General features: G+C 37.2%; 1 protein-coding gene across 3 annotated transcripts in view; it reads left to right on the top strand.

Moving 5' to 3' along the window:
• Positions 1-19,637, top strand: part of DCC (DCC netrin 1 receptor) — a 1,201,126-nt gene that overhangs the window by 737,439 nt on the left and 444,050 nt on the right. For all 3 annotated transcript variants that reach the window (XM_032152264.2, XM_058438331.1, XM_058438332.1), the window contains exons 6-7: positions 2,251-2,405; positions 4,997-5,117. In XM_032152264.2, the coding sequence (XP_032008155.1) occupies positions 2,251-2,405; positions 4,997-5,117 (276 nt within the window). The remainder of the gene's footprint in view (positions 1-2,250; positions 2,406-4,996; positions 5,118-19,637) is intronic.

Raw genomic sequence — 19,637 nt, 5'->3', positions numbered from 1 at the left:
ATTTTTGCATTTATTTTATCATGCAATTATGCACTGTTATTTACAAACATTAACTGTCATTATTCTCAATTCTTATCTCGAGGTTATAGATGAGGATAGTAAGAGAGGCACTCGTAGTGAGAGAAGGACTTGAGATTTAAACCCAGCCCAATCTGGCTCCATTATTTGGGCTCTTGAAACTTCTCTTTTCTCTTCTTCAATATAAATTTGGTGTTCTCTCCCTTTCTCTTCTCCCTCTATATTCCTAATCCTTTCTATTCCTACTCTCTCTTTCTCTCTCTCTCGCTCTGTGTTTGTATATATACGTAAACATATATATTTAAATTTTAGTCTCAACCCAGTCAATTGATTTCAAGTTCTAATGGATGTGACCCAAATTTTGAAAAACTCTAATGTAGACACAATGATTTCAGAAACAGTAAGGATGGATAGATTCAGGTAAATTTTATGGCACCAGGAAAGAAGAACTTAAATAATAAAGGGAAAGGAGGGTTAGAAAGGTATTTTTATTTAATGGCTCTAATTGCTTATCACAATTATCTCTCAGGCTCTGGAAATATTATTGCAGTGTCTTTCTACCAGAATTTTCAAGTGGCAAAAGAGACAATTATGCAAATCAGTTTAGTACATAGGCAGGGAATCAGACGGTCTGGCTTCGTAATTTACAAGATGTGTAATTTGGGGAAAGTTATTTAAACACCTTGTACTTCAATCTCTCCATTTGTAAAGTGGGGATAATAGAACCTGCTTCAGGTATAGTGGGAGTGAGAATAATAAATATAAATGGCTTAAGCTAATAAATTGTGCACTGTCAGCTCTCAATAAATGTTGGGCATTGGGTAGTAAATGAACCCTTGACCAAAGTCTTTGGAAAAACAGAGCAGAATGGAACTGTTTCCATGTATTCAACTGATATATCTGCTCAGAGGCATTCAAGTAATATTTCTGGTATCTTTTGGTTTATTGTCAGTGAATTTGGCTAAGGAATCAAAAAAGCCTTATGGTAATATCATCAATAATTAATAAATAATTTTAGCCAAGTTGTTTAGAGGTACAAATATTATTTAGTTACTAATCAGGGAAATAAGAGAGAAAAAGAGAGAGATTTTATTGAGTAGGAAAAATCAGGACTTAAATCCTGAGAGTTTTTACCAGCTCTTTTATTTTTCTAGAAGGCAATGGCCATCAAAAATTGGACATTAACTTTGGTGTCAGAAGAAAGTTTTGCTGATGGCTGTTAGAAAGAGCAAAATACAGCAGCTACTTAGGCAAAAAATTAACACTCATCGAGCATGACAAAAATGACAAAAATGCAGTCTACCTTCGGTAATGGCTACTAAAAATACATATCCATTTTCTATGTGAAACAAGATCATGGCTGCTACTTCACTGTGAATTTAATCTGGCTTCTCAGTCAATATAATATTTAAATCTGATGTCATTCTAAGTTTCCCCATGGAAGAGAATAAACATTACTTTTTAGAATTTCTTTCTCCTAGGCAAGGTTTTCAGGGACTAAGCCTGAGCTGAGTCATTAGTAAAGATGTGTTATATTTGTAATTTTCATTCAATTGCAAATTTCCATCATAAAGTAACTAGTGTTATGATAATTAAGAAATGGAATTAAATTAGTATATCACATGCCATGCTGTGAAAATAATACAGTATAGTAATACACTACAATAGATAATTGCTAAGACAATAAGAATGTGGCCACAATAAAGATGATATAGGCATTGTGTAGTTCCCTGTCACTATAGCCAGTTTCTACAGAAAATGAGTCCATCACATTAACTCAATCCTAATGAAACTCTGGAATTACAGGACAACCGAGCTTTCTTATCTTATACTCTGGGTTGTCTCAGTTCCACCAGCTTCCCTTTCTTTACTTCATCAGAATAGTTTCCAAAGACTTATGTACTTTTCAGTGTGTAAGTCATTTGGATACATAACACATGGATATTCAGACAGTTTATTATGTATGTTTTTTTTTTTTTTTTTCCAAAAAGTGTTTCCTTTTCTCTTTCCTTGTGGCAGAACACCATTAACTGCAATTGTTTAACTGCATTTGGGGGAACAAAAGATTTGTTTTATAATAGTTCCTGTATAATAAGCTAAGAGCTTAGGGAATGATTTGAATTACAAATATTTTCTATCGCAGAGCAGTGTTTTAAACTCAGTGAAGACCTCAGCAGCATGCAAGTTCACATCCCCACCCACTCACTCACTTTTTTTTTTCTGTCTTTGCAGTTCCGCCATGGTTTTTAAATCATCCTTCCAACCTCTATGCCTATGAAAGCATGGATATTGAGTTTGAATGTACAGTCTCTGGAAAGCCTGTGCCCACTGTGAATTGGATGAAGAATGGAGATGTGGTCATTCCTAGTGATTATTTTCAGATAGTGGTAATTATTTTGTTTCATATTTGTTTTATAATCCCATTCATTGTTTTCTATTTTTTTCACTTGTTTTTATTTCCTGAAAAAAAAAAAAGGTTCCTGTTGGAGATTTTTTGTGATGTGTTAAAAAAAAATTCAAATAAAGCAAATGATTTTCTAGACATAAGAATTTTTGAACTGAAAATGAGTGATCAAAGAGTTCAGCCCCCTGGTTTTACAGACAAGACTTTAAAACATACAAAAACACAAAAGTAAATGAAATACAGAAAGCCTAAGTATTTCTGAGTAGTTTCACACTTTCACTGCTGGTTTATCAAAGAGAGTTTAGAACCTAGTTCTAGACCTAAGCCAAGAATCCCTTACTTCTTTGACTCTTACCCATTTTAATCCAGTTTTATAAGATATGATACTTATGATTATGGAAGTCTTCACTTGGTAATAGAGACAGCTTTTTTTTTCCTACTCTGCCCTATAGGACCAGTTTATCCTACATAAGCAGTTGAGAAAGGCAGTGGTGATGTGGTGATGAGGACAGTGGGTGCTGGTGGCACTGGTGGCTGCAGTGATAGAGAGGCCATGAAGAACCAGAGTATACATTGCTTTGTAATTTTGAATACTGGAATGAATTGAAGATAAGAGGAATAACTTTTATAGTTTGCTATAAGTTTTAGTTCATTTTCTATCCCTATTGTGGGAGACAATAGGGATAATGGTACTCTATTCACTGAGTTGTTGCCCTGGTACACATGGAGTGCTCAATTCCTTCCGTTATTGTAGATTTGGCTATTACTGGCAGAATGTTTGTCTCATTTGCAAATGCTCTATGAAAACTCACTTACAGGTATAGGTTAGCATTGGAGGTTCTGATTTTAGGTATATGAATATATGAGAATGATATAAAGTTCTTTTCAAATAGCAAAGAACTTGCAGCTAAAGAAGAGGGTTTTAGGTCTACTTATGTTTGAGATGCAGACATGACACTTTCAAAGAGCTGTATTCTAGCCAGGTCTCCCGGGCAGAATGAGACTAGAGCATAGTCATCCTATGAGTCCAGACACAAGCTCTCTCCATCATATTACAATGGCCTTTGTTGCAAAGTGCCTCTTCCACAATCAGTCGACTTTTAGAAACTTTCATAATATCTGTGTGCATGCATGTTGGCCTACTATAAAGGTTCTTAAGGAATACATCCATAAAGGACATTTTAATCATTTTTATCACCACTTATTATTTTTCACTTTTAGTTGCATTTGTTTAATTGGTTAGAAATAGAGTAAGAAAGATAAAATTTTAACTTTTAAATGCCACAGTGATCCATTATTTCTTTTAAAGGCGATGTTATTTCCACTACCACTGAATTAAAAATGATTTGCCAATGGGCACCTTAAAAAGTGTTGTATATGCCTAAAACGTATGCTACTTACACTTAAAGGACATTTTTCAGTGCCCTTAAGGACACATTGTAAAAGGCAACGTTTATTTTTTCTACATTTTGAATATAATCTTTCTCCCAGCATGACTCATTATAGCCAGCCTATTTAAATTCTTCTTTTATAGGTGAAAGAAAATGTAAGGTATTGCCCTATTTGCATTAAATTGTGCTTAAAAATATTTCCTCAACAGCTCCAGAAATTGGAGAGCCATTGTCTGTCACACACTTAACATTGAGCACAAATAGTAAGTTATATGAAAATTCTTAATTAGAAGTTAGCCAGCTTTATCAAAGAATTTTACATCAGCTAGGAATTGACCACAAGACACTAAAAACAATTAAGAATTCCCCATGAGGTAATATGTATCTCTTAATGACTTCAGGGGAGGTGATTTAACATGTTTCACTTACTTAACTAATTCTTACACCGGTATTGAAGATAAACTGAGTTAGTATCATTAAATGCTATCTCTAGATCATTTTATCATCCATCCTTGAAAAAGATGGTGGCTTAATTTCTAAATAAAAGGAGTTAATGTTGCTGTATTTAATCTATAAAGGTGAAACATTTCAGTCATACAACAAGAACCACATGAGTATAAAATATCCACCATACTCCCCTCTCCAAACCCCAAAAGGGTATATGTCAAAGCCATTACAATATTTAAATATTTTTTTGACATTTTTCTGGGCAAACACTTCCAGAAACTATCCAACTTTGATTTCTTGTCCTTTAGAATTCACAAATTTCAGTATTTATAGCCTTTCTTTTTTTTCCTGAGCAGCTACTAAACCTGAACTTCCTTCAATAACAAGTAAAAGAATGAGATTTCTTTTTGTGCTAATCTTTGTTTCTTCTAAAATTAATAAAATACTTGTCTGTTGACTGCTCATTTAGGTATTGAGGATGATGTGTATTTTTGTCAGCATATTATTTAATGCAGATATAGGTTAAACTGATGCCTGTGAATTCAGAAAAGAAAATTGGGAACGTATGACATTTCCCAGGTGGCATAGGACACGTCCGTGAGGCTGAGACCCCTCATCGCCTCTCCTCTTGTATCTTCTGTGGTGTTTTATTAAACTTTGGTCTTGTCTAAGTTCATTTTGTCACCTTGAGTTTTTTGCTTTCTAAAATACTTTACCTGCTTTTTCTTTTCCCTAGGGAGGAAGCAACTTACGGATACTTGGGGTGGTGAAGTCAGATGAAGGCTTTTATCAATGCGTGGCTGAAAATGAGGCTGGAAATGCCCAGACCAGTGCACAGCTCATTGTCCCTAAGCCCGGTAAGAAAATGGGAACTTTGCTTTGGTACCTGGAATGAAAATTATTCATAGTCTGTTTGTAAAATCCATATTGTTTTTCCTACCCCTCAAAGGCAATATGGCAATATGAAATTATTTAGTTAATTAAGGTGTATACTTGTGTATTGATGACATTTTCTTTCTAGAAAATTATGTGTATACATGTATATATATATGTGTGTGTGTATATATATGTGTGTGTATATATAATATATATATACACACACATATATATATATATATAAAATCTCCAATGAGATAAAGTCATCATGAATAATAGAGCCTCTGCTTTTCAAGGCAATAACCACTAAATTATTACCTTCTCCCTCTTTTGTGGCCTGCCTTTCTTCCCGGCATTCCATTTACATATAAAAGATATAATATATACCTTGCATATATGTTAGGTGTATATTTTAGTTATATATGTGCATATATACACACATATCTATAAATATATATACATAAGGACTATACATATTTTCTTATATGTAATCTTGAATCAATGGAAGTTGGCAGAAAAATAGATATAACCACTTGAAAGTAAGGCCATCTTTCTCTTACCTTCTTTTAACTAGTGTATTAGTCTGTTCTCATACTGCTGTAGAGAAATATCTGAGAGTGGGTAATTTATAAAGAAAAGAGGTTTAATTGGCTCGTGGTTCCACAGGCTGTATAGGAAGCATGATGCTGGCCGTCTGCTGGGCTTCTGGGGAGGCCTCAGGAAACTTGAGACCATGGTGGAAGGTGAAGGGGAAGCAAGTGCATCTTATGTGGCTGGTGCAGGAGAAAGACAGAAAGAGGGGGAAGTGCTACACACTTTTGAACAACCAGATCTCATGAGAACTCGCTCACTATCAGGAGAACAGTACCAGCAGGGAAATCTGCCCCTGTGATCTAATCACTGCCGACCAGGCCCCACCTCCAACACTGGGGATTACAATTAGACATGAGATTTTGGTGGGGACACAGATTCAGACCATATCAAATAGATCTTGGAAAATTACTCTTTTTAATTATAATTGCAAAAAATGTCATTTTGTTTTATAGTCTTTTAGAAGTTTAATATATTGCTGAATTATGGAATTCTAGAATAAGTCCGGGCACAGTGGCTCATGCCTGTAATTCCCGCTCTTTGGGACGCCAAGGAGTGAGGATGACATGAGATCAGGAATTTGAGACCAATCTGGACAACATGGCAAGACTTTGTCTCTACTGAAAATAAATAAAAAAAAAAAAAAATTAAAAACAGGCAACCACCTGTAGTCCAGCTACTTGGGAGGCTGAAGCAGGACAATCGTTTGAGCCCAGGGTGTTGAGGCTGCAGTGAGCTATGATCACACTACTACACTACAACCTGGGCAACAGAGAAAGACTGTGTCTCAAAAAAACAAAACAAAACAAAAACTAGAATAAATTGATATTAGACCTGTCATGTAACAGCTCTATAACAACACAATTTCTTGGGCTGAGAGACAAAAATAAAAACAAAAGAACCATCCTGCTGCTCTGAAATGATTAACACTAAAGAAGTTTAAAACAGGGACAAGAGAGTTGTTTATACAGATCCAAATACTTCAAAATGTTAATATCTCCCATAAAGAGTTACCTATCATGTTACATACATTTCAACTCCTTTGGACCAATTTTCCTCCTTTTGACATGGCTCACTTTTGTGTTAATCTTATCCTGAAATAAGTTTAATAGAAAGTAGGAAAAACATATAAGACATAGTCTTTCTTTGGCCTTTATCATTTAAAATGTGCCTATTAAGTCTTTATATTTTATGCACCCCAGCCAGTTATCTGAAGATTCATAGCAGTGCTCACAAAGATGACTTTCTCCTTTTTCCTTGATTGAAATAAAAATAAAATAACTATAGAACAACAATGCCAGATGAGTAAAGAAGCCAAAGGAACTATGTAGGAATTAAAAGGGGTAATTAACTCTTGCTCGAGATCACCAGTTTCTCTGATGGACTTCTTTTCCCTCCATCTGATGTGCTTAAGGGTCAGTGTAACTTCATTGATGTGACTAAGTATATTATTTTCTGCTGAACTAGTAATGGATAAGTAGGAGAAAAGGAACCTTTAAAATCAGGGTCTCTAATGTGAGCCACACTTTAAAAACGGTACCGTATCATTAGTAACAAAAGTGTGGGTGCCTTTAAGCTGATACTGGCTGCTACGCAAGTCACAGAACAGGAGAATTGTAGGTGAGTTTGATTTTTCAGCTAAGGCCATAAAGCTGATGACAATGCAAGATAAGTGACTTCGTGTTTCTAAAGGAGGTGTAAGATGTATCCTCCTGGCACTTGGCACTGACCAAAGCAGTCCAGTGAGCATCCCTGCACCTGCTCACAGGGAGGGAGGATTCTTTGAAGTGCTAGAATTCATAGGATGAGAGGTTGTCATGGCATTTTCTCTCCTGTACAAGCCAAGTTATACAGACTCCAAGAAAACCTTTTAGACAGTGTGTGTGTGTGTGTGTGTGTGTGTGTGTGTGTGTGTGTGTGTGTGTGTTTCTGGGGACTGATTGCAAAAATGGGAAATGGGCAACTTTATTCTGCCGTTTCATGGACTATACAAACCTGCCCCCATTGTCTGAGGAAGCTGAGAGACCAAAGAAAGAGGCTGACAAATCTAGTTTCTTAGAAATACTTAATAGGGACTTATGAACAGGAGCCATATCTGTGTCTCTGGCAGTGCTGAGACAACGTGGTGGCATGGGGATGCCACTAGCCCCCAGACCCAGGGCTTATATACCATAGGGGAGAAGTGATTTCGAAGGGAAGTGTAAGATGATGGAAGTACAGTAACTCCAAAGTTTTCTGACCTAATGGCAGGATTTATGGTAAGTACTTGCTGTTACACAAGGAACAATAGATAAACAGGAAATCTTAGAGGCCTTCCCAGAAGAGGGGTTAATCAGAAGCCAACAAACATGGTGGGTTAGCTTCCAAGATGGAGTTGTCTTTGCCTCCGCACTGGCTGGAAACCACCTGGAGCTGTCCACAATGCAGGGAAGAGAAAGGAGAGGACAACATTGAGAAGAAGCTCTATTTCCACCCTTGAGAAGAACAAGGGTGTCAGTCCCACTTGAAGAAGGCAAGGCTGAAGGTTTCTTGAAAGGACTTTTCCCAAGAGGTCCTGTCTGCTGAGGCTGTGCCAACCAAGACACTAGAGTGATGCTGCCTGGATGGAGCTGAGCTAGGAGGGTGGTGCAGGTCAGCCAGAGAGTGCTTTGCCAACTCCAGCAGGGGTCCAGTGACTGCATTTCTAAAGTGGGGATTTTCTGAAGAACTCACAGAACTGCTCCACAAAATAAAAAAAAAAAAAAGAAGCAGCAGCAGCTTGCAGAAACCTTCCATGAGTGTGGACTTTTGAAAGGACAAGCTGAGAAAAACAGTCTTTTTCTCTATATTCCAAATCCATCCTCTCCTCTCTGACCCTGAGGAGGCCCTAAATAGAAGGGAGAAGCAAACTGAGAGACCAAAACACAGATGATAGGCAGTCCTACTGCCCCCTTCCCTGTTTGCAATCTATGCCTGCTTTGAGAGATGGAAAGAAATTTTAAATTATTAGTTTAATGTTTTAATTTAGATCTCATTGAGGTGTTTGTGTGTTGTGGGGTGGGGGTGTTGTTATTGTGTGGGGTTCTGTTTGTTTTGTTTTTGAATACCTGAAGATAAAGCTTTTTTTTTTTTTTTTTTTTTTGGAGACAGAGTCTCACTCTGTCTCCCAGGCTGGAGTGCAATGGCACAATCCCAGCTCACTGCAACCTCCGCCTCCCAGGTTCAAGTGATTCTCCTGTCTCAGCCTCCTGAGTAGCTGGGATTACAGGCGTCCACCACCGAGCCCAGCTAATTTTTTTTTTTTTTTTTGTATTTTTTAATAGAGACAGGGTTTCGCCACATTAGCCAGGCTGGTCTTGAACTCCTGACCTCAGGTGATCCACCGGCCTCGGCCTCACAAAGTTCTGGGATTACAGGCACGAGCCACTGCGCCCAGCCAATAAGGCTTTTTAAATACTTACCTCACCCTAGGGCCAGAGGATGGACCCAAGTTACAATCAGGGTTGGGAAGACAGAGCTGACAGTGTGTGTTTGAAGACGGATGACAGCAGAAAAATAAAAAGCTATTTCCTTCTAACTTCCAATAGTTCAGCTTATTCAATCAACCCATTATAGATGTTCAATTTCACTTATCCCAGGAACTCTACAGGTAGCCTTTAATTCATGGTATCTTGCATTCCACTTGGGCGCTAATTTGTTTAGGTCTATGTGACCATAAAGTGTCAAGGCTCCCCTGAGCAGAAATGGCATTTAACTCCTCACTAGAGCCCAGGAAAATCTTGATAATTCATTTATTTTCCATCTAGATGGTAGAGTGTTGTCAGTGGCATCTACACTCTTGGTCGTTGTTTATTGTATTTGGCATTGGATTCAAAAGAAAGTAAAAGAAAATGAAGATAAAAATCCAAAAGCGTGACAGGACACCATTGTGACTGTCTTATATTTCCCCCTTACCCATGATGGATTGCTTTTTCCTGGCTATTTAATCAGGTCTTCAAAGAATGCCACTCCAATTCCTCAGAGATGCAGCACAGGCTGCGTGCACAGATGGTAGAGAGGCCAGCTATAAATTAAGCAATGAGGCTGACCATGGTGGGAAGAACATAGCCCTCTCTGTTTAAGTTTTGACAATAAACGGTCACCATATATTTTGAAGTACATTGTGGGCGTGCATTACCCAGCTGTTCAGCTTTAGCCTGTCCACAGGCTTGTGGCTGAGAGTTACGCTTGGCAACCGTAACGATCTGCTTCTCGCTGAAGTACAGACAATGACCTATTTGAGCCAGTGTCTGCAGTTGTCGGATATTTACATAAGCCTAATGAAGTTTCAACATAATCTTTTATATACAGTTACCTATTCCCTCTTTAGCAATTAGTGACTTAGGAAATAAAATGAACATAATCTGCTAAATTAAACTGAATGAATGACTTCTTTTTCTCTCCAGAAAACGCTAGGGAAAAAATACTTGAAATGTATGCATTTTCAAATGTGAAATATATACATGGTTTCCTCTAGATAAAGATCAAGATAAAAATCAAGAAGATCAATGGTGTTTTTAAAAATCGTTACACTATAGGAGGTTCTATCAATAATGGTACATAAGTAACATAATGCCATACACACAGTGCTATCTATGCAATTATTTATTTCCTGTCTCTCTCTAGAGAACACATGCACAAATAGAGGATGGTTTCCTGCACACATGAGACTTTGCATATATTACATTAAAAATATGGAGCCATATTATGTAAGCAGTGGTGATGGCAAGTTAATTCAGTTTGGTTGATTTATATGATGTGTATTGTCTATTAATCTCTCCTTAGATCTGGGGACAGAGTTTTATTGTTGTTTGTTTCAATTAATTTTTGAAGGGGAGGGCAGGATGTTGGCTAAGAAGTTTCCTTTCTAAATAAGATATTATTGCTGCAAGTATACTATTCAGTGAATAGTCTAGCAAAAAATGTGTTAAGAGTCAATGTGTTAGGACTGGATGCAATGGCTCACGCCTGTAATCCCAGCACCTTGGGAGGAGGAGGTGGGCAGATCACCTGAGGTCAGGAGTTTGAGACCAATCTGGCCAACATGGCGAAACCCCATTTCTACTAAAAATACAAAATTAGTTGGGCATGGTGACACATGCCTGTAATCCCAGCTACTTGGGAGGCTGAGGCAGGAGAATCAGTTGAACCCGGAAGGCAGAGATGACAGTGAGCCAAGATCAAGCTACTGCACTCCAGCCTGGGCAGCAGAGCGAGACTCCTTCTCAAGAAAGAAAAAAAAGAGTCAGTGTGTTAGGTGTTACAAGAATAAGAAGTTTCAGTAGCCAGAGTTGCGAACAGGTAAGCAATAAGTTAGAATCCCATTGGCATACTGGATGGTGATAAATTAATTACTCCCATGTCACCATCCAGTAAATTGTAGGGCAGGTAGGTAGTAATTAAATTAAGGACACTATTTGGTAGCTGAGTGAAGAAGTTAGCAATTATCTGGAGCTGGGGAGCAGGAGATGGGGAGCAAGGCAGGAACAAATAATAAGATGAATTTAAGATATTAGGTATCTCTGAGTTTCTTATCCTGGTTCTAGCCGTTGCGTGGCATTCCGTTTTCTGACAGTGTCTGCAGTGGAAGGTTGTTGGAAGTACCTGACTGCTGAGCAGGGAAGTGGAGGGCCGTGGAACTGGGAATGCACCTACGATGGGGGCATACGTAGTCTGGGATGTGTTTAATATAGTGGCATAAATGAGTGAAGACAGAATAAAGTTGCCATGGGAAGAAATAATGTATTCATTATATTCTACCATGCACAAAATGGCTGTGGGAAAAATCCATATAATCGTAACAAGAATAAATGCTATTATAGATATTCCCCAAAATGTAGGTTTGCTTGGGCAAGATATAGAGTCTAGGTCTCACGTTAATATTGCATATTTGGCTGTATGGTGGAGTACACAGAGCATCGACTTTGGAGTCAATTTAAGTGCAAATCACAGCTCTATCATATATTAGCTGTGTGACATTAGGCCAGACACTTAACTCTAAGCCTTAATATTATATCCTGCAAAATGTGGATAGTACTGTCTATGCCATCAGTTTGATCAGAGAATTAAATCAGAATAATGTAAGCAAGACACATATCACATCTACCACATAGTAACTGCTCAATTAATGTAATCTGCACATTTGATCATCCTTCATCTAAGATATACGCCTACTTTTAAGCAAGCATGGTTTCTTTTATTCATTTGTCAAATATTTTTGTAGGCCTATTATCTGCTATTGGGGAAAGTAAATTGAAAATAGAAAAAGAGATAAATCTCCCACTTTAAAAAATAATCATTTTTATTGGAAGAGGAAGATAAATAAAAATAGGCGGGGCGCGGTGGCTCAGGCCCGTAATCTCAGGACTTTGGGAGGCCGAGGCAGGCAGATCATGAGGTCAGGAGATCGAGATCATCCTGGCTAATACGGTGAAATCTCATCTCTACTAAAAATACAAAAAATTAGCCAGGCATGGTGGCAGATGCCTATAGTCCCAGCTACTCTACTCGGGAGGCTGAGGCAGGAGAATGGCGTGAAACCCGGGAGGCGGAGCTTGCAGCGAGCCGAGATAGCACCACTGCATTCCAGCCTGGGTGACAGAGCGAGACTCCATCTCAAAAGTAAATAAATAAATAAATAAATAAATAAATAAATAAATAAATAAATAATAAATAAAAATAAAAAAATAAATGTTGGTTTTATTTTTTTCCCTCTAACATTGGTTAAAAAAAAAATAGTTCCACTGTAGTAGGGGAAATATATTGGTTAGACATTTAGAAAAATGAGAAGCATTATCAATTATCTGTCCTCCCCTGGAAAAGGTTACTGATTACAAATGATGTTGAATTTTAAACATTTTATTAAGTCAGTGTATCATATAGCTTGGAATTCACAAAAGTCAATCACGAACATCAAGACATAAAACCAGAAGTATTTTATATCTGTTTTCATGAGTTGTTCCTTATCAATATAAGAATAATACCTAGAAATCCAAATGGACAAAAGAAATATACTAATAAAATTGTATATATATTATAATTACATTATAATTATAGTGTTTCCTACTACATGTTGATTCTGACACTTCACTGAGATTCAGTGTGAAGCAATGAACATTGAATAATTAGTTCAATTATTAAGATCTGTTAGAATTTACTTTTTTAGTGTAATAGCACCTAAGCAACTACGTATGAGAGATGGAATCTAAAGGGCTGTACTTCTTACTTTGATATTAACTACTGGTGGAGAATTAAGTTAAATTTTGTCTCTTAGTTTGAGAAAAGTTACTATGATTTAAATGCTTGTGTTTAGTGTAGGATCAAATTGTTCCTGGAGTTCTGTAACTAGTCTAGAAGAGCCAATTCCATGTGCCATATTACAATGTTAATGGACCCAAGGAGGTAAATGGGTCCTTATCGTTTCCTCACACAAACAGAGATGCTCGTCAACACTACAAAATTCCTCTTTAAAGTTCCATCATTGGTCCAAATGCATGAAAGTGCAACTTAACATTTTTGAAACATATTGCAGTGATATTATAGCTCATAAGCTTCCCTAGAACGTTTTCCTTTATAAGCCTTGGTAATTAATTGTAGCTAAGAAGATACGGAGCCAAGTGTTTTCAAAGTGGCTATGTTAACTTCATTATATCTGACCATACATTTATTCAATAAATTGTAAAATTATTGTTGCTTATGAAGTTAAAAATAAGAGAAAAGTAATGTATTTTTTTTTTAATTTTCTACTTCAAAGTCTCCCTCCCATTAGAGAAATGTTGACACCCATGCTAACATTTTCCCTGAGTGATTCATTGATAGTCTAAGTTTGGCATAAAGCAGTCATTTGATGTTTGACCATATACTCACCTAGTGTGTGAGATGTGTCCACATCTCATTTCTACACTCTTATCCAGTTTACTTGTAGAGATTTAAAAATGTATTGGAATATAGTGTATGTTTATGAAGAGATTCTTAGGCACTATTGCCTAACCTTTCCAAGTCTCCATTTCTTCAGCTGTAAAATTCAGTAGATAATTGTCTCAAAGATTTAGTGCAATAAATGTATGTAAAAGGGATTTGTGGGCTGTAAATTGCCACACAAATGTTAGCTATTATGAAGTCTTTTGTTGGTTTTGTTTAGTCTCAAGAAAAATAGCAGGCATTTATTGGGATGGATAAAATGATAGCTTTCTTCTAGGATATTTTTCGATCCTACAAGAAAATAATTAGTAAACACATATTTTAATGACAATGTCCATTCAAAATTTAGGTTTTTAGCCTAGTGGACAGACTAAGGGAAAAGTCCTTTTTCAAAATGACTGCTAGTGGAAAGATTTGCAGCACGGTTTGCAGTATTTAATAATGACGGTTTGCAAGTTTAATAAAGACTTGCTCATGCCAGTTTTATGTAGGCAGAGGTTTCTCAGCAAATAAAGGCTTGTCATTCACCTTGTCCTTCATTCAGCACGTGCTTCAGGTAGGAAGCCGGCTCAGTGCTAATCAAGAGGATATGACTGTATGGCAGACTTTGAAATTAGAAATGAATTCTGCAGTAATATGAATGTACTGAGACCAGTGATAACTATAAATCCATATAATATGGAAAACTTGATAGATTCATAAATATTGATCACATCATACTTCAGTGGTAAATATAGCAAAGAGTGTTATCCCATTTTTTTTTTTTTTTTAGCTCTCTATAGTAGAAAAAGCAGAAGAGAAGAATGCTGGTTTTTATATTGAATCCAAATGATTTTGACTTTGAACTTGTTATATTTTTATCTTTCACCTGTACATCACCATTGGATGAAAGATGTGTGAGTGCACACAAAACATACATACATATAGATTATATAGTATGTAGATGCTGTGCGTGTGTGTATACACAGAAAGAGATAATATTCCTTTTGATCAGAGAAGTCTTATTTCTTGGGGAAAGGAAGAAGGTTAATGAGATGAACTATAACCCCCACCAGTGCAACTGCAACTGGTCTCAAGGCTGCAATTGGTACTATTTCCCTCCTGCTACCTGCTATAAATTCCTCTTACCCTCAGCAAGCATCTCTGCTAGTTTCTGTGGCTTACCCAAACTCCTGTCCCTTTACTGGTCATATATACTGTACTAGCCAATACATCATCAAAATTGGGGAAGGGAGTATCAAGAGATACTGCAGTACATCATCAGAATGCCAATCACATTTTCCTTCTTCCCCAACTCCTCTTAATGACCTGAGTAGTTATTTTGCCAGGATAGTATCCTGCCTTGCCTGCTGGTATTTTGGCACAAGATGTGTGATACGACAAGGCAGCAGTAATAGCTCAAATTTCAATGATAGAAGCATTCCTCCTTTGTGAATTAGGACTTCTAAGTCTACAAGCCTAGAGTCATAGGGATGGTAAACGGATTCTCCGAATGGGTCACTGGGAGTCATGGTAAGCAGTTCCATGCCTACTTTAATCTCTTGTGTTTGTTTAGTCTACCTATTGAGGACATGGTACCATATACTGGCCATTGATCTAGACATATACTAGACCCTAGAAGAAGGTATCCCTTTTGCTTAGGGTATGATCTCTAGTCTGGCTCCTTAATTCCACCTCTGAAGGCTTTACTTTGGCTGTATCAAGTCAGCAGCTGTTGTTGATATGTGATAGGATTAGCAGACCCGTGGCAATACATTTATGCCTATACCTCTTTTTCTGTAGAGTAAGTTATTTGATTGTTTTCAATATAATGAGGGATTCCATGTTGGTCTCAAATACTTTGTGAGCTTTGAGATTGTGGTGCAGGTAGAAGCCCTGAGAATAGGAAAAGCAACCCATTTCCAGAATATGTGTTTATTTCAGTCAAGATGAATTTCTAACCTTTCCAGAGGAGAAGTCATCCAAGTAAATATGTCACCCAGAGACTAGTTGGTTTTCTTAAGGAACGGGAATTTGTCGGGAGCTCAGCATGTGTCTCTGTTGCTAGGAGATTGGGCATACAGCAGTGGTGGCAGCTTCTGGTGAGTAGCAGCAACCATGTAGGATTAGAGCCCATGCCAGTGAATAATGCATAGGCTCCATTCCTGCCTCCGTAGCCTCATCATGTGTGCACCTTTATGCTACCATTGGAGGCTGGCTGATGTCAACTGGCTGAATTGTTCCATCTACATAATTACTTAGTGACTTTTCCGTAAATTATACAATCTGATGTTTACAGAGGATTCAAGATCTTTTTTTAACCTGGTGTTCACTCCTGTGGGCCTATCCACATGCCTTTTCCCCAAACCTTTTTGCTCCTGATCTTTCCGTCACTGGCCAATCAGCCAAGCTGTTTGACCTTGTTCATATGTATATATATATATAGATATGTAGTCCTACCTTGAGCCATTTATATTTTCATATAAAGTAGGTGGTGTGATATACTCAACATTCTACCTTGGGAAAGGTTCTCTTTACCACTTTCTTTCAGGGCTATCCCTCACTGAGCTGCAGTGTAGCAGCCATCCAATTTGGGGTGTACCCACATACCCACAGACCAAGCTGACCACCTGGTCATAAGTGTGAGTTAAATGGGAAGGTAGTTGTACAATAGTGATTGAAAACATGGAGGTCTGGGCCCCTCCTATTATGCCCTCTGGTCCCATTTTTCCCTGATGCCAAATGTAATTCATCCCATGAACTGATGATGGTCCTGTCTGACCTTATAACTTGGTGCATCTCAGAGAGCCCAGCTCATGATGAGCAGTTCTGGTCAGTAGACTCTCCCATGGTTATTTTTCTCTTACTTTGTGAGTAAGGAAACTGCTGCACAGAAAAGTTAACTAACTTGTCCAAGATCACACAGCTAGCAAAATGTCTGACTTTTCAGCCTACTTTCTCAGCCATTGTGTTATAATGGGTCTGTCTACCCAGGCTTTGTCCACACATGGAGGCTTCTCAGATAAACGGGTGATATTTCAGATTTATTTGAGTCTAGTCAGACTAGTTTTAGAATTACTAATAAATGTTAAACGCTGGAAATTAATTTTTAAAATCTAGGATTCTGCCATTCAAATGATCTCTGTTCAACTTTCCAATATGCTAGAGCCCATTGCTATGTGTGGGTTAAATATGTGAACCGTCTTGAGTCTTAAAGGTGAATATCACATAATTCTTGCTATCCAGAAATCCATAGTTTAACAAAGAGTAAATTCAACATAACTAATCTTAATTATCAAATGCAATTAAAGCATAGTGATTTGCAAAGCTATATTCATTATTCAATATTTATCGAGTACCCAGAAATATATAAAGAATCACAAATTAGAGTGTTGTGATATGCACCTGCAGTCCCAGCTACTTGAGAGATTGAGATGGGAGGAGCACTTGATCCCAGAAGTTTGAGACTGCAGTGAAATATGATGGGGTCACTGCACTCCAGCCTGGGCAACAGAGCAAGACCCTGTCTCATAAGCAAGTAAGTAAATAAATAAATTTTTCCTAGATATTGATTTTTTAAACAAAGAATCACAAATTAGAGATGTTAGATACAATTCAAAGAAACGTTAAGTCTTTAAAGTTAGTGTTAATACTCCTCAAACATAACACAGCCAGTGCCTGACATACTGTCTTTTGGTTTTGACCCTATCTTACGAGGATGGTAGTGTCATTTGCCACACAGAATGACAAAGCTTTTATTGTATTGAAAAGCTCCCTTACTTATTGTTCTATTTTGTTTAAGTGAAAAGCTCTAGGTTCCAATCTAGGTTAAAAAACAGAGAAATAATTTTTTTTATTTAAAGTATCTATTCAGAGTTCTTTAGCTTATAATGTAGTTCCATCAAACAATAATTAATCAGACTAAGTAGTATATGCAATGCACAGCTGTCTTTGTTATTTTGTGTTGACAAGTATATACCAAGAATCTATAGGTGACCCTAACTTTCCCTGAAACATTGACAAAATATATTTTTTCATCTAGATGATTGTCTATGATGAATGTAAGAAAATTCACTTGAAATTAAAATGACCCATCCTCAAATTAAAACACACGTCATTATAAAGTAAGAAAAGTCCAATAGAAAAGCCAGTTTCCCGTATTTCTTGATATTCTTCAGGTCCAGTTCCTATTTAAATTGACCTACCTGCTAATCAGAACTGATGTTTTCAGTTCTGGCAGACATCAACTGAGTGTATGTGTATGAAAATGTACCAAAGCAGAACAAACTGTTTTGAACGAGAAAGACTGATTCTTTCTCTAAGTGATTTTCTCCTAACAGTATGGCACTTAGTTGTAAGGAAAAGGGAATAAAAGTACTATGTAGCTTATTTCATATTCCTCCCTTGCCTTGTCTTCTTGATTTCATAAATGGAAAAAAGAATGGAGAAGAGACTTGGTAGCCCATACATAAGTCTTTTGATCTCATGAATTCCATGTCCAATTTTTGACATGTAGACCACCTGCTTTCTTGTTATACTTGAGCCTTACTTCTCATTATTTAATATGAGGCTTTGAGCCCAATTTTGATAAAATATTTTAGATCTTCTTTAATACGCTTGCTTAGATAGAAACAGATGACCCTTGGGGAAATCCAACTGATAAAAATGGTAAATATAGTTTTGCTTTTCTAGATCAAGTAAAATAACAACACTAAAACCTCATACTAATGATGTAGTTACTTTGCACATGAAACATCCTAGAAAAAGTTATTTCTGCTTTCTGAATGCAGGTGTTAAGTGGATACTTAAGCTCTTAGTCTAAAAGGGAAGTTTGGCATAGAACAAATTTATTTTGAATCCCAGGAGTATATAAGTGCAAGATACAGGGGTAAGAAAAAGGAGATAGCGCAAAGGAGAACTTAAACAACTCTTTCAATGGGAAGAGGAATTCATTGCTGAAGATGTGACATCTGAGCTGAAATGGACTTTGAAGTAGGGATATGGTTTGGCCAAGCTGCCAAGAAGGGCAAAGAAATGGCTGGTAGAAGAAACATTACACACAACACGTGGGAGCATAGAGCAGAAGCAAAAGTATGTATTCAGTGAATTATATGTGGTTCTGTAAGGCTGTAGAGATATGCAGGGGCTGGATCACAGAGTATCTTTCAGAATATACAAAGAAAATTGGACTTTTTTTCTACCCTATGTGAGATAGAGATGGCTAAATGTAAAAGATAGGCTTGCTTCTATTTGTGTTTTATAAAGGTAACTTTGAAAGCTGTGTGAGTTGGTGGGAGTAGAAAGAGGGACTAGAAATATTGAAACTAGTTGGACATCTGTATCATCAGTAGGCTAAGCAAGAGAGAAAGAGACCATTGAGCCCAACTGTGCAAGAAGAGTGAATTAATGTATTAGAAGGCCCTGACAACTTGGAGATTGCGATGATTATGTACAGATGGATTAGGAATTGGGGCTGATTCCTAAATTCTTGACTTAACTGAATGGATGGTAAAGCCATCACTTAAGAAAGAGGAAGAATGACTTCAGTCCATCTCAACAGAAAGAGCCTGGATTGTGAGTCCTTTGAGGGCCCATGTCTTGATCATCTTTGTATTTCCAGCATGAATAAAGGGGCTGACAATTACAGACTCTCAATGACTCATTAGGAAGCCCAAAAGGCAAATACTTTTACTGATTAATTGATAATGGCAGGTATAAACTATGATATTGTAAAAGATGAAGCAAAGGAAATAAATATCCCAAAGACTTCAAAACATGTAATTGAGAAATTTGTAATCAAAATAGGCAAAACTGATAGGCTTACTGAAAAGCATGTTTTGCTTTGTGTGTTAGAGAGATCAGAGCAGGACAGATGAATGCAGAATATTTTGTAGTATCTCCGGAAGGAAATAATTATGGCCTAAACTGAGTGGCAACTCTGCCACTCATCATGGAGAGAATGATGAATTCAAAGAATTATATGGAAGGAGAAA

The sequence above is a fragment of the Hylobates moloch genome, unplaced genomic scaffold (assembly GCF_009828535.3).
Source record: "Hylobates moloch isolate HMO894 unplaced genomic scaffold, HMol_V3 SCAFFOLD_5, whole genome shotgun sequence".
NCBI classification, from domain to species: Eukaryota; Metazoa; Chordata; class Mammalia; order Primates; family Hylobatidae; genus Hylobates; species Hylobates moloch.
The sequence above is the reverse complement of the archived record's forward strand: the minus strand, read 5'-3'. Positions and strand labels throughout refer to the sequence as shown.